This window comes from Balearica regulorum, chromosome 13 (assembly GCF_011004875.1).
Source record: "Balearica regulorum gibbericeps isolate bBalReg1 chromosome 13, bBalReg1.pri, whole genome shotgun sequence".
Taxonomy (NCBI): Eukaryota; Metazoa; Chordata; class Aves; order Gruiformes; family Gruidae; genus Balearica; species Balearica regulorum.
In genome coordinates this window covers 1,378,917-1,404,601 of record NC_046196.1, presented here as the reverse complement: position 1 = coordinate 1,404,601, position 25,685 = coordinate 1,378,917, and the positions used below count along the sequence as shown (strand labels likewise).

Sequence of the window (25,685 nt, the reverse complement as noted above, 5' to 3'; positions counted from 1 at the left end):
CCACTGACTCCAGGGCTGGCAGCAACAGCCCCCTTGCATGCCTTGCCTCCTCCCCACACTACAATATGGAGAAGTGTTTGGGTTCTCTTTTTTGTAGACAGCATTGCCGGTTTCCCCTCTGGAAGCTGCTAACTTTTGCTGGATGCTGAAGAGCTTGTGCACGGTGCGGGGACGAGCCAGAGGGGTTGGCGTGTGACACCTCTGGGGAGCGGGGACAGGGATCTACACCGCTGGGCTCCCACCCCGGCATCAGGCCAGGCCTGACTGACCAGGCAGGAGTCAGCTGTGTCTCCTGCGCTCCCTCCCGGGAAGATGAACCTCGAGCTGCCGTGACTGACAGGCAGGACCCGGGAGACCGTGTCCCCCCCGGCCAGGCCCCAAGATGGCGCCGAGCCACCGACTCCTCCCGCCCCGCCCAAGATGGCGGCGGGCGGGCGGGCGGCACCCCAAGACGGTTCGCTCCTCCCCTCGCCCGACCTCCCCAAGATGGCGGCGGAGCGCGATGCTCCTCCCCTTCGCGGCGGCCCCAAGATGGCGGGCGGCGGGGAGCCGGAGCCGGGTCCGGAGCTGGAGCGGGTGGTGGAGGCGCTGGAGCTGCTGCTGCGGCCGCCGCCGCCGCCCGCCGGGCCCGGTGAGCGGGATGGCGAGGCCGGGCCCGGCCCGGAGGGTGCTCTGCGACCGGAGACCCTGCGCAGTAACGCGGCGGCGCTGGAGGAGCGGCTGCGGCGGGTGCCGGGCTGGGCGGCGCTGCGCGGCCTGCGCGATACCGTGCTGGCCCAGGCCCCCGTGCTGGCCGCCGGGGCGGCGAGTGAGGCCGAGCCGGGCTGGGCCGCGGCCTGCGGGCTGCTGGCGCTGCTGCTGTGCCTGAAGGAGCGGCTGGCCGCGCTCGCCGCCGCCCCCGCCGCCCGCGGGACCGGGCCTGGGGCCGCGCCGCCGCCCAGCGCCGACACGCTGAGTGTGGCTCAGGGCCGGGCCGTGGGGCGGGCGCTGCGGGCCGCCGTGGGCCTGGGCCTGGTGCCATACCTGCCGCCGGGCGTGGGGCAGCGCCCGGGGCCCCCCGTGCCACCCCCGCCAGCCACCCGCGGGGTCCGGCTCCATGCTGTCACCACCGCCCTGGCCCAGCTGGCCCAGCACCCCTCGCTGGGTGCCCCGCTCCTCGCCCGCCACCTCGGCCTCATCCTCGCCGGCCTCTGCCTGCTGGGCCACGGCCCCGCCGCCCTCAGCGAGGTCTGTGGGCTCCTTCTCCCGCTCCCCCGTTGCGGTCGGTGCCGGTGTGCGCGCCCCGCCCTGCCAAAAACATGTCAGGGTCACCCGCCAAGCCTGAGCTCGCTCCCCACGCTCCGTGGCTGAGCCTGTGGCCGTGCTGGGCTCCTGCTCACTGAGCAGGCTGCCGCTTGCCCGGTGGCAGCTCCCACGCTCTGTGTGCTCATCTCCATGCAAGGGAACAGACGGGAGCCTGGCGAGGGGCTGGAGGGGCACCGGCACGTGGCAAGGACCGGCGGGTTTAGCACCGGCAGCCGGGCTGCCCTCATCACCCTGGGGTTTGTTTTTTTTTCCAGGGCGTTTCGGACGCGGAGCGAGCGCGGTGCCGGGACGCCCTGCAGCACATCCTGGACCGTGTCTACCAGCCGCTGGCGGTGCGGGAGCTGCTTGTCCTGCAGGGACGGCCCAAGCAGGTACCAGTGGCAGCGGGGCCATCCCTGGTACGGGGTGCATACCGCCCATGGTGCTGGGATCCCCCACTCAGAGGGTGCCATCACTGCTCTCCTGGAAACATTCTTACACCTTAAAAAACAATGTGGTGCAGCACCCCTGTCCCCAAGTGCTGTGCGAACACACGGGCAAAGTTGCCAGGTGCACAGCGCTCGTGTGGCCGCAGCTTGGGCCCCGCTGCGGGTGTGTGTGAACTCGGGGACTCTCCTTGCGGCACGTGCTGCCTTGGTTTGGCAGTTCCATCTGCTGTGCCCAGCTGACCCTCCGGCCGGGATTGCACTCCATTCCCGAGCGGGCAGAGGCTGGCTGTCCCACGCGTGAGGGCCGCAGAGGGTCTGTGCGAGGCACTTGCGTGGGGCAGCGCTCTTGGTGTGTGCTGTGGTTCTTCCACGTAAAAGCAGCGTTCTCCTGGTTAAACAAAACCCAGGCTGATATTTGGACAATGCCCTTAAAACCAGGCTTGAACTGGTCGGGCAGTTGGACCAGATGATCGCTGTAGGTCCCTTCCAACTGGAAATACTCCATTTATTCTGTCCCCCGCCAGCACGGCGGTGCCAGCCTGCCTCCTCGGGCTGTCCGAGCAAGCACCCCCATTCGAACCGCTCGCTTTGTGGGTTCGCAGCCATCGGACGGCAATCCCGGGGGATCGCTTTGCTTGCGGTGCCACCTCCACAGCCCCACGCTCTGTGCCGGCTCCCAGCAGAGCTCACCGCTGCAGACCCCTTCCCACATCGAACCCGACTCGTCCCCAAGCGCTCCGTGCACCGTTTAGTAACGAGGCAGTCGGAGCTGCTGCCTGACCCTGAGAGGCTCTAATTAAAGGAAGGAAGCTCTGCGTGAGGGGATGCTCCTGGGAAGGTTGGCCTCTCTCATTAAGCCCTAATTTGCTTTGTGCCACTGGCTGAAGAAGTGATTTATTTAAAACCTGTCCCTGTCCTGTGCTCCTAGCTGGTCTCAAGCCCTGCGGGGCAGGGTGCCGGCTGTTTGCCTGTTAGTGGGGGTTTGCACAGGGGTGTGCAAATCTGCTCCTTAGCCTGCTCCTTTGTTTCCTTTCAGAGTCCTCCCTCTCCCGGGGAAGAAACAAAGCCGGCCCTCGCGCGGGCTCCAGCGTGGCTGCGGCGCCTTTGTGGTCAGCTGCTCTCTGAGAGGCTGATGAAACCCAACGGGGTTCAGGCTGTGGTTCGGGGCGTCATGGAGGGAGCGGGCGGTGAGTAGGGTGCTCTGACGCTGCTCTTGGCTTCCAGGGTGGCAGATTAAAAGAGACTGTGATGATGTGTCTGAGATGTTTCATCCCCTGAGACGCCCAGGAGAGACGGTGCCATCAGAGCGCTGAAATGGGAAACAGCTTTTGTCAGGCCAAGCTGACTTTGTAACACCCGCACGGATTTTTTTCCCTCTGTGCTGAACTCCCAAACGGTGAATGTCTTTAGTTGGGGTGTGCTGTCATGTCTGAGGTCCAGACTGAAAGCTTCCAAACTCATTTCCTCTGTTTATGCCTCCATGGGGCCGCACCTCGTGTGTGTATGGAGCGCGGCTCGTTCTGAGGAGCTGCGCTGGTGCTGGTTTGGCGGGAGCCCCACTCGGCGCTGGCGGGGTGAGACCCATTCTGCTCCGGGGCTCGGCCGCCTTCCTCCCCTGCTCTCCGTTTCCTGCCAGGGAGGGAGGCTGTCGCTCTCCAAAAGCCGAATCCCATGGTTTTCAGTGCCAAAGCCTCCTCTGGCCAATACCAACCTGATGACACTGGCCAAGCACGACCTCCCTCTACCTTTTGTCTCATACACCTATTTGTAGAAGTTGTTTTCCATTATCAAAGGTCTCGGATGGTAATTTTTCCCCTTCTGTCATTAAGTTCAGGTGTCTCCTGAAATGTGCTTGGTTTAAAGAGAGTAATAAAAGCTAGAAATCCAATTTTGGGCCAGAAACACCTGGCTTCAGCCAAAACTGGCCCTGCTGTTTGCTGTCAGTCTGAGCTGATCTTGGCTTTCTGCTGGTGTAGCAGGTGGCGCTGGTGCTGAAGCAGCAGCTGTGGACTGGAGAAAATGCGATGCGGTTGCAAAGATCCTGGCTTCCTGCCCGCAGCAGTGCCTTTCCCTTGAGGACTACTACAACCTGGTGTGCCCCCAGGTCGGTCCCGCTCTCCCGGCTTGGTGAGCGTTGATAATGTCGCTTCTGCTTGAGCATGGCCTGGCTCAAGCTGTGACAACGTGGAGATGTTTTTCTGCTGCTCTGGCAGTGGGGTACATTTCCACCCCGCTTTTGAATTTTTTCGTATTTGATTGAAACGTGGGGAAATGTTGCCTGATTGCACGAGTGGAGCTCTTGCTTCCAGCCTTTGGCTGTGGGAGTGGTGCAGGCTCGTGGTTTGAGCCCAGAAACGCGTCCTGCCTTGACGTGTGCGCGGGAAGGAGACCGGCTCTTCCACGTCTGGAATGTCGTGCCAAATGTCCAGCAAAGCAGCGTACAGGAGACTCCTCAGTCTCTGCTGTTGGCTGTGAGGAGTCAGCCTGTCTCCCCCTGTCCCGAGGAGCTTCTGATCTTTGTTCCTTTATCATGGATTTCCTTCCAGATTCTGGACTTGCTGCACATCCAGGACAAACAGACAGCACGCCAATTCCAGCGCGTGGCCACCGCGACGCTGCTCACCATGGCGAAAGAGCACCCTCAGCTGGCAGAGAAGCACCTGCTCCAGCCCCTCTTGGCGCCGCTCCTGCGGTGCTCCGAGGCAGCAGGTACCCGCTGGTCTCTGCCCGGCCCCATGTGGCAGAAGGGTCTGGTGTTTTTTTCTTGCTGATCTTTGTCTTTCCATCAGAATTTTCTCAGGGGCTGGGGGTTGGGCTGCTGAGCACGCAAGCCCAGCTCTGTCAGTTATGAATGCGACTGTGTGGTCGGGTGCCTCGTAGTTACTAGCACTTGAATCAAATTGCTCTAGCGTAAGAGCCAAGTAGTGGGGTTTCTGCCATTTGCTCTTTGGGAAACTCTCCAGTTTGACAGTCTCTTTTGGGGCTTCCGGATGGAAAGCCATAAGTTCCCCACGCTGACCGAAGAGCTCTCCGGGGAAAAAAATCCATCAAGAAGTTGTGGTCTGCTTTGATTTGCTTGTAGCCTTGCGGAGTTTACAACACTGCAGTGATATTTAGCGCTGCTAACGAGAGCTTGTCGGTTCCCGTGCTGCCCTGATGGAGGGGAGGGAGGGTGGGCAAGAGAACTATCGAAGTGGTCTCTGGTGCTGGGCACGGTGGGGTTGCCGTTCTGCTGGGGACCCCTCAGTACGGGGGGGTGCTGAGATTTCTGCCCTTTGTTTTCAGAGCTAGCAATGGAAGAGTTATCGGCAGGGACCGTGCTGGTGACAGAGGCAGAGCTCAGCAGCTGTGTGGAAGACGTGCTCAAGGTATCATGTCTAATTTGGGCCTGAGGGTAGGCAGGAAAACTTCTCTAAGAAAGAGCAGATTTGAGACTTTCTAAGCAATTCGGTGTGTGTCTTAGACCACAACAAAAACCAGCGTCTCCTGCAGTCGTGGTGCTGAGGCGAGAGCTGCACAGAATAACCTTGTACACAGCACTGCACTGACGGGACTGCAGTGTTATGCTGGATACCAGAGGCACTGCCTGAATCCTTTCAAGTGCTCTTGCCCCAAAACATTCTATGAGATGGCAGTGAGCTCTCGTTGGTTATTTTTTTCCCCACTGTCTTTCTGGTGTGTCAAAGTAAGAAGAATCTGAGCAGTGGGCTGATAGCCAGGTGCTTTCATATCCTCTTTCTCCGTGAGCTGCGGCAAGACCTTCTGAGCGTTGCTAAATTGCGCAGCTTCTGCAGGACCGTTGTGTCTGGGTGCATTGTCAGAGCAGCTTCAGGACTCGGGCTGTGACCGTAGAGCAGGTAACAGTCAAGCAGGCAGGTCCTAGCCAGAAGTACAGGTGGTCCGAGGAAGGACGGATCGCAGGGAGTCCTGTCCATGCCGAATCTTCGGAGGATGCCTGAGCTCTCCTCCCAGGCTGTCGCTGGCCCACCCTCCTCTTAGTGCCTCCCTGCCTTGGTTTCCTTGCTGTAGGACGTGGATAATACGGCTCATACTGAGCCCAGTGTTACCTGTGTGGGAGGGAGAACCTGCTGGGAGCTGCTCTGCCTGCCTTCCAGGTCTGCAGAGGGCAGCCTGAGCCAGAGCGCTGGGGCTGGAAGCCTTTCGGCAGCTCCCGCAGCATTAGCCCCTCGCCGAGGGATGGGTGGCAGCCAGCTTTTGTGTTGGGCCAAAATGCTTCCGAATGAGTGACCTGGAAAAGAGGGCACGCGAGGTATCGGCAAGCGCACGGCTGTGCTGGCCTGCTCAGTGCTGCGGTGAGGGCAGCCCGGCAGGGCCCTGGCTCGTCGTTCGGTGGTTGGGCAGCCGGTTGGCAGTGAGGCGTTCGCAGTGGGCGCGATGAGCCGAACAGATTTGGTGCGGCTCTGAGGCTGCTGAGTTGTAACCGGGGTGAAAAAGAGAGCGAAGGTGAGCTCAGAGGCCACGCAGAGCTGCGGGGAAAGGTGGGATAGCCGCTGCAGTTAGGAAGCAGAGAGCGTGTGGGAATGGGGCGAGGAGGGTGGGCAGCAGCTCAGCCGCAGGGGAAACGCTGTCAGTGGCTGTGTCCTCGCCTCGGGTGTCCCTGAAACCGGGGACACTGCAGCTGGTCCCTGTTGGGTGTCCCCAGCAGTTCATCTTCCCCTGCTGATACCTTGCAGGGGGCTAAATGTGTTACAGTCTGTCTGGTCCCATTGGACAAGTAAGGTAAATTGATAAGTAAGGAAAAATGAGCAGCTTGTTTTGCAGGGACCGTTCTGAGCTGAACCCCGTGACACGTGGGTTTCTGTGTGCATGAAGTTAATTTTAAAACCGTGGGTGGGTAAAATCCTTCAGCAGCTGCTGCTGGGTGTCCAGCCACGTCCTCCACTGCCCTGCCCTCCAGAGCTGCTCTTGGTGCAGGATGGTACCTGGAGACAGCGGTGGGGCCTCCGAGCTGGTCTGCTGAAGCAGGAGGGAGCACTGCGGTTCAGCAGTGTTCCCAGCCCTGATCGGGTTCTGGGGGATGGAGAGGGTTCAGGGAAGTGGAAGGAAACTTGGATATCCAAGGAGAAACACTCTGGCTTTGCCTCTAACACGAAGGTGGTCTGTTACTGACAGGGTCTTGTGGGCAGGACGGTGCAGAGCTGGCACCTTCTGTGGAGCTCCGTCCGGCAAGAGGTCCCTCGCAGCAGCGAGCAGGGTGTTCAGCAGCGCAGAGCTTGGCTCTGGCGTTTGGGGGAGAGGTGGGGGTCCGTTCTTGTGCTCCCTATGAAGGAACAGGGCTTTTTGCGGAAGCCTGTCTTTTGAAACCTTTCCTCATGGCTCCTTTTCCTGCTGTTCCCACCAGTATCACCAGTGCCACGCTGCAGGTTTCGCTGCCTGCCCTGCCAGCAGCCCAGCTTTCTGCTGTGCCTTCCAACCCAGAAGGACATCTCCAGCCCAGGAATTCAATTTCAAGAAGCTGGTGACTTGCTTCCTGGCATGCCCCTAGGCAGGCTTAGCTCTTAAACGCTGTGATTGTTGTAGTATTTTGCGTAGTAATGATCTGTTGTAACTAGCTGGCAGGCAGAGACCAGTCTGGAGGGCTGCTCTGTGGCTGCCATTCACAATGCGAGAGCTGGGGGAGCATGGGGCGGATCCCTCCTTAATGGCATAGTGCTGGAGGCCTGACAGCAGCCAGATTAGCTACAGAGACTCCAGCCTGAGGATTTGGGGGGTGTTTTCTTGCCTAGCAAGTGTCATTTGATGCTGAGAAACCATCCTTGGGGCTTCATCAGGGAGGCTTTGTGTACAAAAGGTTTCTGGTTAGGAAGAATGGCTCCAAGGGGATTAACACAGGAAAAAAAGGTCTGTTTGCATCAATAGAGCAGGGCAGAACGTTATCAGGACAATCTCCCTCCTACCTGGGTTGTCACACTGCCTCCAGCAGGCAAAAGCTCTTTGGTCTGTCCCCGGGGCACTTCCAGCCCTGGAGCGGGGACGTTGCTCTCCAGCTGCAGAGTCTGGAGGTACGGGGAGCACCCTGGTGCAAAGAGACAGCGTCCTCTGAGCGGGTAGTTCACCTGCTGACATAGCTGGAAGTCCCTTGGACAACTTGTGAAAAGACTTTATTATTTCCCCCCCTTTTTTTTAATGCTAAAAGCTATGGAGCTCCCTCCATAGAGAGCCTGCTAAAAGGAGGACCTAGACACAACTACCCCGAGTAAACCCTGAGTCTGGCTGGGCAAGGCTTGGTATCTAACCATTCTCTAGACTGACTTTTCCCAGCATTATGGCTTTGACTGAAAGCATCCTACCTGGCTTGTAGTTTTGGATGATTCCTTTAAAAGGATTCAAAAGGAAACGCAATGTCGTAAGACTTCTGTGAGTGTTTTTCCTCCGCTCCGTGGGCAGCAAGGTGGGACCTGTGAGCTGGGAACGGTGGCGTGCCCAGGAAGGGGGTGCTGGTTTCGTGGAGGAGGGCACGGGCAGTGATTCAGGAGATAGAGGAGCAGAGCGTGGCCCTACAGCCTCCTGCAACCCACTTGCTCAGCTCAGCGCGCGTCAGCCCAGCTGCCCTGTGAGGGACTGATCTCCGTATTTGAGATTTGGCTCCAGGTGTGGTGTTTCCATAAAGATTTGCTAATTCAAAGGTGCCTGTTGTATCTCTGTAACGCAAGCCCTTGCCCCTAAGCAGCAGACTTCCTGAAGAGCTGGCAGCCTTGTTCCTGTAGCTTGGAGCCCTGCTGTGGTTAAGCAAATACTAGGAGAAAGATGGTGCTGAAGGCTGCTTTTAATAGAGAACATGGCATAATCAGGGAAAACAGGCTCCAGACTGAAAGGAAGGGAGGCTGCAAACCCTCTGCCATCCTCCCTGGCGGCAGCCGTTCTGCTCAGACGCATTTTCTGTCCTTCCCATTGCCTTCCCTCTGCACCACGCAGGTGTTTGACTCTCCCCCCTGTGCCCTTCTCTCCGTAGGTGTATGTGGTTGGAAATGACAGCTCGAGCGTGCTGCTGGGATCCTTACAGTCAGTCCTGGGAGTGGTTTTTTCCCTCTATTCCTTCGCCAAGCAGAATGTGTCATACTTACGGTAAGAAAGGATTCTGCAAAGCTTCTTCTGGGGTTTCATCTTCTCCGTTCTGCCCACCTCCAAAGGACGTGCTCTATATGAGCACGTACAGAAGCCGAGACCAGTTTTCTCACCCTGAAGAGCACTCATTCAAAGTAGGCCTAACCGCAGGCACAGGCAGGGTACGCGACCTTACCGGCAGCCCTGTGCCCGAGGAAGCAGCTCTCGTATTAGTCTTCTGTCTTTCCTGAAGCTGAAATGTTCAATGTGGAGGCCAGCGTGTCCCACGGGAGCCTTGGGAGTGCCGGTTAGCTGTCAGTGCCTGCCTGGGAGCAGGGATTGTGGCTGTCTGTGGACAGAGATGGTGACCCTGGGACCTGGCCGGATGTCAGAAGGATCAGTGCACCAGGGATGTAAAAACAGGATTAAAAACTGGGTAAAAGAGCTTGAGCGCTGGCTCTCGGAAGTACGAGATCATTCTTCTCCGATCTGGGGTAGGACCTGCCTCTCGGCAGCTGCCCCTCTGCCCGGATCCCCCATGACTGGTGTACGATGGTCAGCCCCATGTGTGTTCGTCGTGGTGGCAGGGACAGCGGTGGCCGGTGCTGGCTGTCCTCTCTCCTCGCAGGCTTTCCGTGGGCTGCCCTGCGTGTGGGCCAGCCTAGCGAATACACTCCCGGTGGTTTACACTTCACTTTGGTGATACTGGCATAGGGGTACTGGAGGCTTTCCCTAAAAGGTCTGTGTAGACACGGCCTCTGCTATCATTAAAGACGTTGTTAATCACTTCAAAGAATAGTGAGTGCTGCGGCAAGTTCGTAGAACAAGCCAAGTTAACGCTGCTGCTGGGTGAACTGAGTCGCTGCTCGCTTCTCTCTTTGCAAAGGAATTTGGCAGTGGTAACTAAAACCACAGCTGCCTGCAAGTGTTCGGGTTTCCAGACCCCTGGCACAGCACTGCTCCACCTCATTAACCTGCATCTTTCCTTGGCAGGGGTTTCCGTGCCACCTTCTGTGCTCCCGTCTCCTTCCTCCTCTCCCTTGGCACAGCCAGCAGCTCTGTGCTTTGTCATGTCGGCGTGAAGCACCGGGCACGGCGTGCTGAGGCTGCGTGGAAGTGGCTGTCCTTTGTGCAGACACGCTGTTTGGGCAGCGCTCCCTTCCTCGCTGGGCTGAAACCTTCAGGGACCCAGATCCTTCCGTCTGGGAACGCCAGAAGGACGGGATGTGCTGCTGATCCCCTTGTAAACTGACACAAATGCCTTCAGCTGCTGGAGCTGTCTGCCCTGAGCATCCCAAGGAGTGTCTGTAGCTGCTCCAGAGCATTCTTGTCTTTTCCCTCGCCCCGAGAGATGCCTGGTCCCGTGGCACTGCTGGGGTGCAGCGGGCAGAGCAAGGTCACCACTGCTTTCTCTCTCTAGCTCCCCGTGCCAGGAGATCCTGCTGTGGTTCTTGGAGAAATCAGAGCGAGAGGCGTCCCTGGCCGTGCTGGAAGGCTTTGCAGGGCTGAACAGCAGCGTGCGCTCCCTCCACTCACGGTGCCAGTTCCGCGCGGGCGCTGAGGGTGGTGCCACCATCGCTGTGGAGGAGACGGTCAGGTGAGCGGTGCTGGGGCAGTGCCGGGTGTGGAGGACAGTCCCCAGGCATCATTCAGCACGTAGAGCTTTTCGTGGCATGCCTGGCAGAGAGAGCCTGGGCGGCCTGGGGCCGCCGGTGCCATCCCACCGTGGTCTGGTCCCCCCCAGCCGCCCAGGGAGCCGGCTGGTGGTGCTGAGCTCGGGCAGGCGATGCTTCCACGCAGCCTCCGGGTTCCCTGTACACAATGCAGAGCTCTGACTTTCATCCCTGAAAAGCAGCACGCTCTGAGTGTTAGTGTGCGCTCTCTGCCTGCTTTTCCTGAGTCCTGCCTGCAGTGTGTCTGGGAATGGGATGTGCTGCTTCAGTCCCAACGCTCCCCAAATTCAACTTCCACCCTCCAGCCTGAGCCTGTCTCGTGGCAGATCGCGGCTGCGTGGTGCGAGCGGAATCCCTCGGGCGCAGGTGGCACCGTTGTGGCAAGGACTGTAGCCGTGCCAGTGCTGCGGAGCCAGCGACTGAGCTCCCCTCCTGCTCCTGCAGATGGTCTCTACAAGTAGAGGCAGAGCGTGGCCATGCGGGGAATAAACTGCAGCCATTAGACTCCAACCACGCAGACTGGGACTGTTGAGCAGTGTGACATTTGGTTTAAAGAGGGGTAGCTGTTATTTGGCAGGTATGAGCCCCAGGCAGTGTTACTGAGCATGGTGGGTGTGCCAGGAGCCGGGTGCGCTCGTAACAAATCCCCGTACAAATACGCTGCTTTTGGTTTCATTTCAGTCTATTCCTGGCCTGAATTAGAAAAAGGTCTGCCCCAGGGTTCGCGCTGGTTAAACTGGGTATACTTTAAAATTACTCCTTAATGGCCATGGCTCTGCCCACGTCTGTCCTACTCTTATGGTTATGACCCATGTGTGAATTAGCCAGCACTAATCCCGTTCTTTATAGGATGGCTGGATTAAAGGTCTGTGTTGCGCTCATCATTTCTGTTAACGTTATTCTTTTAATTAATAAACGGAGTGCATGATCATGTAGGCCAGCTGAACTGAGCAGTAGTTTGGCTCAGCTGCATCCAGGCTTCCGCTCGGTGGTAGAGCTGTGAAAAGGGGGTTTCCAAGAGAAGGCAGACGCGAGATTTCACCTTGCCGTGGAGGGTGTCTGGGCACGTGCGTGTTGGTGACACGGTGACCTGTTTCAGCGACGAAGATGAGGCCCTTTACCAGAAGGTTTCCTCGGAGCAGTGCCGTGTGGAGAACTTGGTGGAGCTCTTGTCTCACTGCCAGAAGAGTGGTCTAGCCGGAGACTTCTTCATCCGCTGCCTGAAGGTAGGGGCAGGCGAGTCTCGGTTTGGGGCATATCTGCAGGAACGGTTTCCCTGGGCGAAGTAGACGGCAAAGGGGACCGAGCGTGCCCTGATGTGTCTCAGGAGCACCGAGCTGGGGTCTGGCACGTGGTGGAGCAGTCCTGCTGCGTGCCGGGCAGGAGAGCCCGGGAGAGGGAGGTGGCCCTGGTCCCTGAAGGGGTCAGCCCTTGTTCCCCCAGGCTCTTTGGACAACAGGACCATGTCTGAACTGTAACGTGTGTTTGGGGCTGTGAATAATCCCTGTTGGTCCCTGCTTGGAGCCCCGTGGTTCCCTCCTGGCCTGCCTGAGCTGTGCTTTCTGTGTCCTCGCTGGCAGGTGGAGCCCCAGCCCATGGTCCCACAGGGGTTTGCAGTGTCCTGGGTGTAGGGACACTGCTGTGACACGGGTGGGACGCCCAGGAGCCATGGGCAGCTCTTGGAGACCTTTTTGATGTACCAAGTAGAAGGTCTTGGTCACGTGAGGAGTCAGCACGAGCTCTTCAGAGCAGATGGGGCATCCGGGTGCTGCACCCAGGACCACTGGCATGATAACCGCTGTGTTCCTGGCACCGATTTGCCTGTATTTAACCGTTGCCTCTCCACGCCCCGTGCTTCCTTCCTGCAGGCGCTGACTCGCGTGGCTGCGGAGGACGAGGTGGCTTCGAAGTCAGCTGCGGTGCCTGGAGGGAGTCTTCTGGAGCTGGAGCAGTACCATGCTGCGCAGAGGAGGAAGCTGCTGGTCCTGCAGCTCGTGGCCACACTGTGCGAGAGTGTCTCGGACACCGTGTTCACAGACGTTGCCCAGGTTGGTCACGGCAAAGCCCTGGGGGATTGGCGGCTGGGGCGTGTGGCAGACTGAGCTCTGGGCCGCTGGGCTCTAAGGAGACAGTGGCTGTCAAACAGCTGGAAAAAGCTAAAGCGTCCCCAGGAAAAGCAGTTTATCGATTCAGGTGGAAGCGTCTCAACAAGACAGTGTCCTACGCAGTGCTGGCAGGAAGGACAGAGTCACCTGCAGAGACCAGAGGGAGCAGCCCAGCAGACATCTTCATCTTGGTGTCTGTGGTTGCGTATTAAAAACCAGGAGAGAAGTCTGTGTGTTAATCAGAACTCTGATTTGCCAGCTTCTCATCTTTATTTTGAGCAAAATTTATTCCTAAGTTTAACAAAGCTTACAACAGACCTTGCAGGCGAGCGCTTGCTGCCCGTCCACGGTGTCGGTGCCTGGTTTTTCTGACATGTCTCAGCAGCCACCTCCGGAAGCTGCGGTGGCTGGGCTGCCAGCCAGGCTGGCACGGCACGGCACTGCGTCCTGCTTGCCCCTTGTCCGCAATGAGGCCGTTTGTGGCTTTTCTCTGGTTTCTGCTGCCGAGACGCCCACACCGAGTGGTGTGGCCGGTCATCAGGGTTGGCGTAACCATGCTCATGTGGTCAGCACTTGTCCATTTCGTCACAGGCAGCCACAAAATTTATTAAGTATTGGAATTTCAAAAGCCAGCTGAGACTTACTGATGCTGGTACCAAAAAGGATTGTTAAAAGATGGCACTTCTGACCCGCGCTGAAGCAGCGCCGAAGGGGATCAGCTGCCCTGCGCCAGGCCAGGCTGGGAAGGCTGTTGGGCACCGAGGACAGCACAGTATTCCCCAGCTGATCGGTGTATTGTAACTTCCTCATCCGATGTGGTTTTTGTTTTTGGTTTTTTTTTTTTAACTTGGTGACCTGGTTACGCAGTTAACTGTGACTGGCTTGAGCAGAGGCGGTCACAGCTAACGCAGGTTTCCTCACTTTTCTCTTTGGGACAAAGGAGTCTTTGTGTGTGCTCTGCGGTGACAGAGGGGACCCAGCCGGTGCCACTGCAGCACTTGTCAGTGCAGCGCCCAGCGCTGCTTTGTCCTCACCTGCCTCTCCATCACACCCACGCACGCAGGACCTGCTCCGCTCCAGGGCCAGGAAGTCAGGATGGGAGATGGGGAAGGATTTTCCAGGTTTCTGGGTCCAGGCGTCTGGTATCAAAAGAAACAACCACCAGAAAAGAACTCCAGACAAAAAAGCCATTGTACTTCCACCTGGGGGTTGTATTTCAGGGAGGGCTCCCTCGGGCTGGGACAGAAGTTGCAGAGCTGTTTTTAAGCCGGTTCCTCCGGGGCGTTTGTTCTTGCTGGGGGCACGCTGGTGTGTGGCTTTGTGCTTAACGGGGTGGGAGCAAGGGGGATCCCTCTTCCTAAAGCCAGACCCCGGGACTGGCGGCAGCTGTGGGCCCCCTCCCTTGCACAGTTACATCTTACTTACCATTTCTGCCCCTCACAACTGAGGTTCACGAGACTGACTTGATTTCCTTGATACGCCGAGGATGCTTTCCTCCTGCATGAGACAGAAACGTGCCCCAGGGCTTTCTTTTTCAAGCTTTTGTCCCCTTCCAGATTAAGGTGGGGTGTTTTTCCTTCTAGATTAGCTTTTTTAAAAAAAAACTTTTTGTTTTTCTCAGTAGCTATCTACTGAAGGATTATTTATTTGTCATGTTCCTGGTTTTTTTGCATTAAATATAATTCCACCCTGTTCAGCTTGTGTGTCACTGTTTTGTGAGAGCAGGTGTTCTGACACTTGTTCTTACTTTCTTGCTGTTTGATGGCATTTATTTTCTGGGCTAATCAGCCCAGAAGGTACCTAAACCTTTTCCACAGCCCCTCCTGGCCAGCCCTGGCCCTCCCTGCAGAAGGGATGAGTTTAACAAAGCTGGCAGCGATCGCTTCTCCTGCTGATGAGGAAATGCTGTTGCCTGCACCCACCGCCTGTGCCCCGGAGGCTGGAAATGTGGGGTTTGGTGCAATAGAACCTTATTGCCCTTGTAGTTTGTTTTCCAAAATAGGAGCAAAATAGTTCCTCTTCTTTTGCAACACGCCTGTTACATAGGAACGACCCCGATCCAGCCCCTTCCCAGCACCGCTGGGTGCTGCTGCAGCTGGCGAGCTCGCCCGGAGCTGCGCGCTGCCAACGCAGCTGGGAAAGGCATGGAGGAAATAAACTCACTCATTTCAAGGTCCGTTAGAAAAGCAGGAAGCCTGTGGGATCAAAGGTGTTGGTGCCAAGTGTCAAGAAGGCTGATGCCAGGCAGGCAGGATCCTTATGGGTTTGGGGGGAGGAGAAAAAAAACCAACCAGTATTGTGAGAAAATCACAAAATGAGTGACACACGGAGTAAATGGCCCGGCTCCGGTGTCGGCTGCCTGTGGGTGAGTGGTGGTGACACGGGGGAGCCGTGGGGCAGGAGCTGGAGCCCGGGGCAGGGCTGCTGGCTGGGAACGGCCCCGGCCTGGGGCAGGGAAGGGGCTGCGCTCTTCCCCAAAGCTTGTGACTTTTGTTGTAATGAAGTTTATCGGAGCTGCACTAAATCCCTGCTCGATTCTGGCTGTGCCGTGTGCCAGTGGCCTGCAGCACCGGTGCCTTCCCAGAGCTGCGGGCTCCTCAGCCCTCGCTGTCTCTGCATCTGTTAGAATTTTCCAAGGCCAGCACCGTTCCGTACGAACCGTTCGTGTTTCCCTGTTGTTGCCACCACCCCGACCATCCCTCTCCGACCCAGCCCAGTTGCCTGGGAAGCACGAAGGGTTCGTATGCAGTTGTGCCAGAGACAGGCTTGGGCTGGAGAAATACAGATAGGTGCAGACAGAGACAGCGAGAGCGCAAGAGGACGCGGCTCCGGGAGGGCACCCCGAGGTGGGCAGGGGCAGGCTCCTCGGCGCACCCCAGGGATCTCGCCCCCACCCCTAACTGCTCTTCCCTGCGCTCTCCGCTGGCAGGTGGAGGAGTTCGTGGCGGCCACGCTGCAGCGGGCCTGCATCAGCCCGGCGCGGGGCCCCGGCGCGGCGGCAGAGGCGCAGACCCTCGCCATGGCCATGGGGCTCGTGGCCGCCATGCTCGGCGGAGCCGTCCAGGTGAGGGGGCAAAGCCGGGGTGCTTGGCGGCCATGGGGTGCGGGGAGGGGGGACATTGGGCACCCAGGGGGGGCGCAGCCAGTGCTCCGAGGTCTGGGTGAGCTGGGTTCCCTCTTCGTGTATATGTGTGTATATATATTATTGTTCCTCAGAGCAGTGCCAGGGCGCTGGCCAAGGGTTTGATCCCAGCAGAACACCCATGATAGCTCAGTTATTTAATTTAAAATCCAAAACCTGCTTCCAAGAAGGCGCTGACAGAGCAGCGCAGTCCCATACAGCGTCTTAAATACCAACAGTCCATCCTGTGCATCCCCACACGTCCGCGGGCTCCGTCTCCAGAGCACAATAGACTTCCAGGTGTTTCATGAACTTACCATTGTTGAAAATCCTCTATACAAACAGTACCCTGCCCCGACACCCCGTTAACCGGGGAGTGATCGCACATTTATTAGAGCTCTGCAATCACTCTGGCTTGTGCTTCCATCACTGAGCTGCCAGGGTTGCTTCATCCCCGGACTCGCCTAAAGGAAAATCCAACTGTTAATGGGAAAAGATAATTTATTGTGTCTTATTGCTAAATTCCTAACGTTGGGAAAAGAACATTAGTTAGAGAAAACTTAAAACCAGAGTCTCCCGGCTCTAACAGGCCCCCTCCCAGGCAAGCTCCTGGTCCAGCATTAATGGGAGCAACTTTACTGGGTAGATTGTATGCCAAAGGTTTCGGAGGCGGCTGGAAAACTGTTGGGTTCCAACGGCCAAGGGTGTTTTACAGTCATCAACAGCTCCCCAAAATCTCTGCTAATGCATCACTTTTCAGGTCTTACAGCCCAGATTTTGCTTCTGGGGTTAGCAGTTAAATCTAATTTAGGGCAGAAACTTTCCCCCTCGGGCGCTGCAGCCTCAGGACAGGGGGACAGGTCGCAGCTGCCTTGCCTGGAGCTTCTTTGCAGGCAGGACCAAAGGCAAGCCCTGCACGGCGCTGGCAGGATGGTGGGAGGGATGTGCCCAGCTCAGCCCCTGTGCTGAGTGCGAGGGTCCCACGCCAACGCCACTCTTCTTCGGGCTCTTGCCCTTCCCACCTTCTCCCATGCCTCGTGGGATGGGGACGGAGGGCGGCCGGCTTGGTGCTGCCCAGGGGGCTACAAAATGGCCTCTGGGGCTCATGGAGCTCTGGGCTGCTTGCCTGCCTTGCCAGGAGCATCCTGGGGGTCAAACCGTTGCAGTGGTGCCAGCGCAGCTTCTCTCCCCCCGCAGCTGCAATCCAGCGACTTCGCCGTGCTGAAGCGGCTGGTGCCGCTGCTGGAGGAGCTCTCCCGCACCTACCCTGAGCCCCTCACCCAGGAGCTGGCCACGGACCTGCGCGTCGCCATCTGCACCCACGGGGCCTTCCGCCCCGACACTGTGGGTGCCGCTGCCGACGGCGTGCTGGGAAAGAAGCCGGGGCCGGGTGTGCAGAGCCCTGCCAGCATCCCCAGCGGAGCCCCAAGCCCCGGGGGTGGCTGCAGCAGCCCCGTGGCTCCTAGGGAGAGGAGCGAAGAGCAGAGCACGTGCCATGAGCCCGACACCACAAGTCCCGCTCCAGCCCCGTGCGCCGACAGCCCGGCCCCAGCTGGGCTCCAGGAGCTCCTGGTATCAGCCTACGACCCGCAGCCCCCCAGCCGGGCAGCTGCCCTGCGCCACCTCGCCAGCCTGATCACGCACCGGGACCCAGAGGCACTTCAGCTTCAGGAGAAACTCCTCCAGGTACCGGGCTCCTGCTGCGGTCCCCATCCTGCGCTGCGGTGTGGAGCTGGGGCTGGGCATGCCATGGGGACTGCCGTATGATGGGAGCCCTCTGACATTGCCGTCACCATCGGTTGAAGGCACCAGGCAAGAGGGACCAGGGCTGCTGCGTGCGCTGCCGGCCCAGCACAGGGCCGCTGCTGACGGTGTTTCCCTTTCCTCGCAGGTGTTCCTGGAGAACATGCAGCACGAGGACGCCTACGTCTACCTCTCCGCCATCCAAGGTGAGCGATGCCGGGGCAATGCCAGCGCTTTGTAGGAGAAGGTTTTGTGCTGGGGGGGATTTGGGCAGCAAGAGCAAAGAGCAACGGAGCCGCAGCCAGGCTGGGGCTCAGCATCTCCTGCCGTCCCGGACCGCGTCTTCCTGCCATTCGGTCGAGCCTGGAGCCGCGTCTGGGCTCTGCGCCGTGTTCCCAAAGCCGGCAGGCTTCGTCTCCCAGTTGTGCTTTCTCAGTGGGTAATTAGTTCATTTAGTCTCTGACTTAATTGCTGATCTGCACAGACCACAAATGCCTCCTCCATCGAGCCCTGGACAGGTTCACATGCGGGGTGTCCCCCAGGAGGACAGCCAGGTCACTGTCCCTGTGCCGGGTCCGTGCCGCCAGCCTGGGGCTGTGGTTTCAGCAGTGTGGGCACAGCCCCAGCCCTGCACCCAGCTGATGATTTGGCTCACTGGCCTGTTTGGCTGAGGCTGGCAGAGGAGCTGGGGCCGTGGGGACCCTCTGGTGCTCCCTCCGCGCTCTGCCGCAACCATCCCCATGGTGACTACCAACCGGTGCCGGCCAGCCATGTGGATGTGCAACCACAGCGGCTTTCTCGGGGTCCATTCCCCAATCCATCTCATGGCTCACGAATTGCTGTCCCCGCTGAGGGGGGAAACAGGAGCAGGCACACACCCTGGCCATGCAGGCAGGAGGTGGGGAGCAGGCAACGGGCTGGCAGGAGAGCAGCGTGCCCTTCACCCCACACTGGGCTGCTGCTGGGGACACTGAGTGCCACTGCCACTCACGCTGCTTCCTGGGGTACCCTCGGGTCCATGCTTGCTCTGGCACACTCGGCGCAACCCCGTGGCACCGGGCTTCCCGTCAGGATTTGCAGGCAGACGCCTCCGCCCCCGGGATGACCCAGGTGCCCTGTGCGACGGCTGTGCTGGCGGGTCGCAGAGCGCCGGGTTGCTCGGAAGGGAGGTGCCGTTCCCATGACCCGAAGCAATACCGGCGCCGCCGGGAGCCCCGGCTGCCGTTGGGCAGGTAACCTTCAGCGGCAGCTGGAAAAGGAGCTTATCACTCTGCTTCCCTCTGCCTGTACGGTCTTGAGCAGGACGGGTTCGTCCTTGCCCTGCCAGTGAAACACAAACGCTTCAACCGTCCCCGGGTGATTAATGCACCCTGTGCAGCTGCCTCCACGTTTCGCAGCCTGGCTGTGGTTGTGATTAACCCTGACGCCGTTCCTTGCGGTGGTGACTCACCCAACCCGCGCCGCCAGCGGCACCTGTGGCGTGCCGCGCGCGGTGCTGCCGACTATGCCAGGCGGGCTGCCCGCTGCCCTGGTTGGGCTCCCTGCCGCAGCAGCAAGGCTTGGCCACCAGCCGGCTGTGCCGGTGCCAGGACCAGAGCCGGCTGTCGCGGCATTGCTGGGTATCACAGAGCCGGGCTCTGGTGAGGTGATGCCAGAGGAGAGGTCGCTGCCCTGCCGGACGTGCCCGGGCTTGCGGAGGGTAACCCACGCCGGGCGCCATGCGATAACCGGGGAACGGGGTTGGAGGTGAAGGCGGCTGCTCCTGGAGGGCAGAGGAGCTGGGGCTCGCCCTGACTCAGCGCTTGGCACTGCCGGGGCGGCCTCTGCCGTCTCCCTTTCCCTCGAGGGCAGCTGCCTTTCCCCATCAGAGAGGCACCCGCTGCCTGGGGAGCCCAGCGCTGCCAGAGCCCTGCCTGGCGCTTGCCCCCAGCCCGCATCTCTACAGGGGTGGCAAAGCCAGCGCAGCCCCACGGCACAGCCCGGCACGCGTCCCGTGTCTGGGGACTGAGCCCTTCTCATCCCGGGGCACGCGGCAGGCGCGGGGCACACTCACGCTCTGGCTCCCAGCCTGGCGAGGCAAACCCGGGGGGGGTTGTGGTGCTCTGATGGGGACAAGGACACACCAGCAGCAGGTGCCTGATGGCCGGGAGCTGGGAGCAGCGACCAGACACTGTGCCTGAGCATCATCTGCGGTACCCAGCTGCCCCAGCACTGGGCCAGCCTGGGACATGCCACGCTGTGTCTGATGGCCGGCGTGCCGAGTCAACGCTCGGTCGCTGAACGTTAACCAGCAGCAATTAGTGGGCATCTGCCACCAACTGCTAAATTATTTATTTTGCAGCTCGGCACCCAACTGGACCCGGCGCTGGGCTGCCCCGGCGCTGTGGCTTTGTGCAGAAGGGCTGCGGGATGTACCGCGGTGCAGGGGGACCTACGAGGGCGTCAGGGTGGCACAGCTGAGGGCGGTGGAACATGCCACCCTCGAGCCTGGCCCTGACCCGCGTTTTCCTCCCGCTCTTCCTCAGGCGTTGCCTTGCTCTCCAGCGAGTACCCGGAGCGGATCCTGCCCGTCTTGCTGGCACGGTACGGGTGCCCGGTGCAGGGCACGGAGGACACTGCAGCCACCGTCACCAGGATGAAGCTGGGCGAGGTGCTGATGCGGGTCACCCGGGCGCTGGGTGAGTCCGCAGCCACATCCATGGGCACGGCAATGGTGGCCACAGCCAGCAGCCGCAGCTCCCACGGCCCCACCGCAGGGGGTTAGAAGCTGGAGGGTGGCTGACTGGGGTTTGCCAGTGGGCAATGATCCTGCCGGCAGCCCACCATCCCCTCAGCCGGCAGCGCTGGGCTCGGAGGCTGCTGGGAAGCGCCCGGACATGCAGGGCTGGGGGGGTGGGAGCTGGATGAGGCCTTTCCGGCAGCCACTGTTGGGACACGTCCTAAAATGCCTCGTCTCATTCCCCGGCAGAGGCCAGGCCAGCAAGAGCAGGCGGCCAGAGCTCTCCGCTGCCTGGGCAGCCGGGCAGGGGTCCCCAGTCTCCGGCCAGGCGCTTTGTTCCCCACTCGGCCACGACAGAGCCACCTCTCCCTGCAGAGCTCAGACCGCCGATCCCTGGGGCTCCCCTGGGGCCTGTGCCATGTGCTGGCTGCCTGGCCTGCCGGAGCTCTCCTCCGGACACTGCGGTGTCCCCTGGCCGCGGTGGCATCTCCGGGCTCTGCTGGCTGCAAGCATCCTGCCGGGGCTGCTGGTCCCTGGGCTGGGTCGTGCCGCTGCCCTGCCCCGCTGCCAGGACGGAGACGGGCCACCCTCTGGGCCAGCAATCCCGTCGTCTCCCCGTGGAGCTCCGGCAAGTGGCGTGAGGGGCAGCGGAGCCGCTCGGCCTCTGCGGGCCCCTGGGCATTGTTCGTGTGTCCAGCCCTCGCCTTGCCCGGCGCCGCAGCCGCATCACGCTGGGTTTCCCTCGACAGCTGCCCACGGCAGGGCTGGCAGCGGGATGGTGGGCACGGCCTCCACCACGGCTCTCCCCCCCTCTCCGTGGTGCCTCTGCCGCGGGCAGCGACTCCGGCGCGTCCTGGCTCGCCTGGGTATTTATAGAACAAATTGCATGAAGTTGTTTTTGTTGCAAAGCTTCAGGATTCAAGAGCGAGGATTTACCCGGTGCTTCCAGCAGCGCTCAGCTCTGTGCAGCAGTGGTTTGGAGCTCTCCTGCTGCAGCCTGGGGACCACCGTGCCTCCCTCCTGCCCCGTCCCTGCCCAGCGGCTGCCCACCATCCCACTGGAGCGGCTCTTTTCCCATCTGGGAATTTTGCAGCAGGCGCCTGTCGCCCAGCAAACGGGCAGCGTGGCTGGAAGCCTGCGGCAGCCGTGTCCCAAGCGCACGGCGCCGTTCCTCAGCCTGCAGCAACGCGGGGCCGAGGGTCCATGCAGACCTCGCACCGACCCAGTTAGCTTTCCCTGCAAACCCGTTAACTCTGCTCCGGGTGCGCCATGGCAGACTGTTTCCCTTCTCTGTCAGGGAGCACGCGCCTTGCTCGCTGCGGGAAGGGAAACACTGTGCTCTTTGCGCGGCCTTCCGGCACGAGGCCGCTGTGCCATTGCCTTCAGAGGGGATGCGTTGTGCTCGGAGCATCCAGCACTGCTCGGACCGCCGTAACACCAGCTCCTGGGGTGCAAGCACGGAGCAGGCTGCGGTCCCACGGCACCGTGGCCATCCTGGGCATCACGACGCTGCCCCGAGCTCTCCCGCCCTGTGCTGCGCAGGCTCCGTCCCTGCCCCTCTGAGCATGCGGTCTGTTAGTAACGGGGATGGCCCTGCAAGAAGAGTGAAGCTACAACGGGACGGTTGTACAGAAGGGACCCGGCTGCCTGCCACCTTGCCTGTTCCTGCCCAGCTCTTGGCCACGGCGTGCAGTGTTTCCCCTCCTCGTACGTGGCGGGTGCTACCAGAGTGGTGCCCGTAGGGCTTATTCCCGTCCCCGCATCCCAGGGCATCCTGGAGCATCCCACCGCCTCCATCGCCTCCAGCGTCCGAGGGGCTTCCAGAGCTCGGGAGAGCCAGGAAACCACGGAGCTGGCGGGCTGGCGAGCCTGCCAGAGCTTCCTCCTTTCCTCCATCGCTCCCGGTGGGAGCTGTGCCCACGCCGCGGGATGTGCGGCCGCCGGCCCAGGGCGCCTCTTGCGCTGGGTGATTGCTCATGCCGGTCACGGGCTCTGCACGCCGACCTCTAATTAGGCGGCTCACACATCCGCGGCGCCTCCATGTGCTAATTGGGGTGGGGGGTTGTGTGGCTGAATTACGTGAGAATTTGGGCTTCGCGCTTCGTTTCTGTGCGCTGTCTCTGCGGTCGCCTCTCAGCAGCCGGGGGGATGTGGGATGCGCCCAGCGGCCCCAGACAAAGCTCTTTGCCGTGGGGTGTGCGCTGTCGGGGTTTGCCAGCGTCCCAGGGGACTGCGTCACGGCGTCCTCGTCTCCAGCGCTACAGGCTCCGTCTGTGCCTCGCCCAGAGCTGCGCTCGGGTCCCCGCACTCGGCACGAGCCACGCTCCAGATGTTGCATCCAGCTGTTCAGTGGTGCTGCAAGTGGAGCGGGGGGGAGGGCACAGCTCCCACCGGGAGTGATGGAGGAAAGGAGGAAGCTCTGGCAGGCTCGCCAGCCCGCCAGCTCCACGGCTGCTCCGGATGGAGCTGGGGCTTTGGCAGGAAGGGGCTGTGGGTTTTTCCTCACCCGTGACGTGCCGCTCCGCTCTCTCTTGCAGGGGACATGGTGTTCCAGCACCGGGAGCCGCTGGTGCAGGCCTTCCTGCGGGGCGCACGGGACCCCGACGGCGCGCTGCGGGCCAGCAGCCTCTCCAACCTGGGCGAGCTCTGCCAGCGCCTCGGCTTTCAGCTGGGCTCCATCATCCAGGAGGTACCGGCTCCGCGCCGGCACTGCCGGCCCCTTCCCTGCATCTTTGCCTGGGGAGCGCGGGACCGTCGCTTGTTAACGAGAGCGGTTCGTTAGCAGATGGCATGGCTGCTGAGTGTTTGCTGCCGAGGGGACAACAGCCTGGGGTTTCCATAAAGGACACGACTGATATTTGCTCATAGCGGAGAGCATAAAATTCATTGGACCTGAAGCAAACGCTCAGGAAATTCTAACCCTGATTTTTAGGGCTAAAATCTTTATAATCAGCTAAAGATGTCGCTTGTGCAGGGAAACGATAGCCCAAGGAAACGCAGCAGTGCCTGCTCCACCCGTGGCAGTCCTACTGCAGGACCTGGGGGCAGTTAGCACCTGCCAGCGGCACCTCCTCCCACTTAAGGAGACCTCGTTACCCTTCCCGTTATCACCGGGCAGCTGATGGCTGGGGGGTGCCCGGCCCTCTCCCCCCCCGCCCTCGAGCTGGCGGGTCTGTGCCCCCGCAGACACCGGCGCTTCGGCCCCCGGTGCCTCCCGGAGCAGGAGGGACGTCAGGAGACGTCACGGATGCGGCACTCTTCCCCGGATCCCCGCTCGCAGCCGCTCGGCATCGGTGGGGTACCAGCGGCGTTTGACGAGATGCCAACGCACCGCACGCAGCTATTTCGGGAACACGCTAGCTCTGCTAATTCTCCCGGCTGTCACTGCCAGGGGTTTAATTAGGTTCCTTTGACTCTGCCTGCTTTTTATAAAGCTTTCCAGGCCCCCGAGAGAGGGAGGGCTGCTCGAGGCCCTGCGCCCCGCAAAAAGCCGATGCCCCCGGTTGGGTGCTCGGCAGGGGAACACACGGCTGCCCCCAGGCTGAGCACAGGGGTCCATCCTCATCCTCCAGCCCCAGGCCACCGAGGGACATCAGTCTGGCTGCTCTGTCGGGTCCCCCCGCGTTCCCCTGCTGACGCTCCCCCCACCATGTCCTTGCAGGTCACCTCCTGCTTGACGGCCGTAGCCAAGACGGACCCTGAGGCGGAGGTGCGAAGAGCCGCCGTGCACGTGGTGGTGCTGCTGCTGCGGGGGCTCAGCGAGAAGGCCACCGAGGTGGGTCACCTCCCCGCCCGTCCCCGGGGCAGTGGCGGCCCCCACCAGGCTCCTGGGCACCCCCGGGCACCGGCACCATGCTCCTCGGGGACAGCCCCTGCCCTGCGGGGGCTGCAGGACTCCTTCCCGTTCCCTGGCGTCAGGATCTCCGGCTTGTGCCTCCCCCACCGAAGGGCCCCTTCAGCGCCGGAGCGAGGGGACTTCACCGGGGCGTCCCTGTGAACTGCATGGCCGTGCCGCGGGGCAGTGCCAGGCTGTGCCGCGGGGCAGTGCCGGCTCTTGGCAGCCGTGGGAGTTGTTTGTCGCTGATTTGACTTGGAAATGCCCAGTTTTTCCGTGAGCAGCAGCCTCCCTCCCCGCTTCCCAGCAAGGAGCGTGTGGCAACTCGGCTCCCGTGGAGGAAACGGCCGGTTCCCGGTGGGAACACCCGCAGCGGGGATCTCGGCTTCCCCTCGTACCCCGTGCCGGAGGGACGCTGTGCTGCACCGCTGTGCTGGGCTGTGCTGCCGGCGTTTGGGGAAACTGAGTCACGGCAGGGCCAGGGTTTGCACCTGAGGCAGTGCAGTGGTGGTGGTGCCGCCATGTCCTGGCACCGGCAGCGCCGGTAGAAGGGGCAGCACCGCGCCTGCCGGGGCACGCTGAGGGTTGTGGTTTGGGTTGTTGGCGGGTGCGGGCGAGACGCCGGCGAGTGCTGATGGTTCTGCCCGCTCTGCCAGGTGCTGCGGGACGTCCTGCGGGACCTCTACTGCCTGCTGAAGCACGTGGTGGCGACCGAGCCCGACGGTGCGACGGTGCTGCACGCCCAGCTGGCGCTGGAGGAGCTGGACGCGGTGATGAGGAGGGTCCTCTTCCCCCCGCAGACGCTGGAGAAGAAGATCGTGGTGCTGCCGTAGTGGGGCTGGGGCCGCAGAAACAAACTTTTCCTGCTCCGGTGCCAGGGCCAAGCAGCTCCCCGAGGGGAAGGGTTCACTGTGCCACCAGGACGCTGCCGGCGGGTGCCAGCCGGGAAGGAAACCGCAGCCTGGGGAGGGCAGTTGGTCGCCCCTGGGGTCCCCACAGCCGGGGCAGGGGGTCCTCGCTGGGACAAGGTGGGGGATTAAATGCAGATGTGCTCAGCCCTGCGCCCGTGACATCTCTGGGAGCCGCGTGAAGCCCCTGGGTGCCACCGTGGCCATGTTCTGGCCCGTGGCTGAGCCGTGCTCGCCCTCGCAAGCTTGGGGTGATGGCGGTGGCGCAGGCCCTGGCGAGCCCATGACTCCCACAGGAGGGTGGGCAGCAGCCCCCAGGGCCGGCCCTGCGCTGGGGGAGCCGATGGGGCTGGTGGCTCGGGCTCCTGCATGGCCAACCGGCACCGGGTGCCACGGCAGCCCCAAGGGGAGCAGCGAGGGAGGGGGGTCTCTGCTGCCTGCACCCCCCAGCGTGGGCAGCGCACCCCAGGCCCTGCCTGCCCCTCCCTCGGCACCGCGCTCACACCACGGGGCTGCTGGAGGGTCCGGGGGCTGCCAAGCTGGCCGGCAGCTCTCACACAGTTGCACACTCACTGCCGGGCACCCGTGGGTGTGGAGGGAGCCTTTCTGGGTGCCGGCCCTGGGTGCGGGATGGGCACGGTCCCTGGGGGCAGCAGCTGGCCAGCTGTAGCCAAACCCCAGTGCTTTTCCCGGGGGAGGGCAGAGGGGAATGGAGCCGGCGTTGCCGAGTCCCTGCCCTGCCGGTGCCGTGGGGCTGCGCTGGGGACCTGTCCCCCTGCCGCG

The 25,685-nt window shown here is 61.2% G+C and overlaps 1 protein-coding gene across 3 annotated transcripts; it reads left to right on the top strand.

The window, feature by feature from the left end:
* Nucleotides 1–479: 479 nt before the first annotated feature.
* TANGO6 (transport and golgi organization 6 homolog) lies at nucleotides 480–25,049 on the top strand. Of its 3 annotated transcripts, none has more exons than XM_075765699.1 (17): nucleotides 480–631; nucleotides 1,560–1,676; nucleotides 2,770–2,920; nucleotides 3,710–3,837; nucleotides 4,280–4,442; nucleotides 5,019–5,101; nucleotides 8,707–8,819; nucleotides 10,219–10,395; nucleotides 11,571–11,697; nucleotides 12,340–12,519; nucleotides 15,506–15,640; nucleotides 16,895–17,383; nucleotides 17,589–17,646; nucleotides 19,966–20,118; nucleotides 22,697–22,848; nucleotides 23,821–23,934; nucleotides 24,651–25,049. In XM_075765699.1, exons 1-17 carry the CDS (start codon nucleotides 503–505, stop codon nucleotides 24,825–24,827), a joined length of 2,646 nt encoding a protein of 881 aa, XP_075621814.1. In that variant the 5' UTR covers nucleotides 480–502; the 3' UTR covers nucleotides 24,828–25,049. The 3 variants fall into 3 exon arrangements, with proteins under 3 accessions (XP_075621814.1, XP_075621813.1, XP_075621812.1); XM_075765698.1 differs by having other exon boundaries at nucleotides 480–1,227; nucleotides 3,713–3,837; XM_075765697.1 differs by having other exon boundaries at nucleotides 480–1,227.
* The last annotated feature ends 636 nt before the right edge of the window (nucleotides 25,050–25,685 follow it).

Coding starts and splice junctions, on each gene's coding strand:
- TANGO6 (XM_075765697.1), top strand. CDS start 487: ATGGCGGCGGAGCGCGATGCTCCTCCCCTTCGCGGCGGCCCCAAGATG. Junction 3,838..4,279: donor ACAACCTGGTGTGCCCCCAG/GTCGGTCCCGCT, acceptor ATTTCCTTCCAG/ATTCTGGACTTGCTGCACAT. Junction 23,935..24,650: donor TCAGCGAGAAGGCCACCGAG/GTGGGTCACCTC, acceptor CCGCTCTGCCAG/GTGCTGCGGGACGTCCTGCG.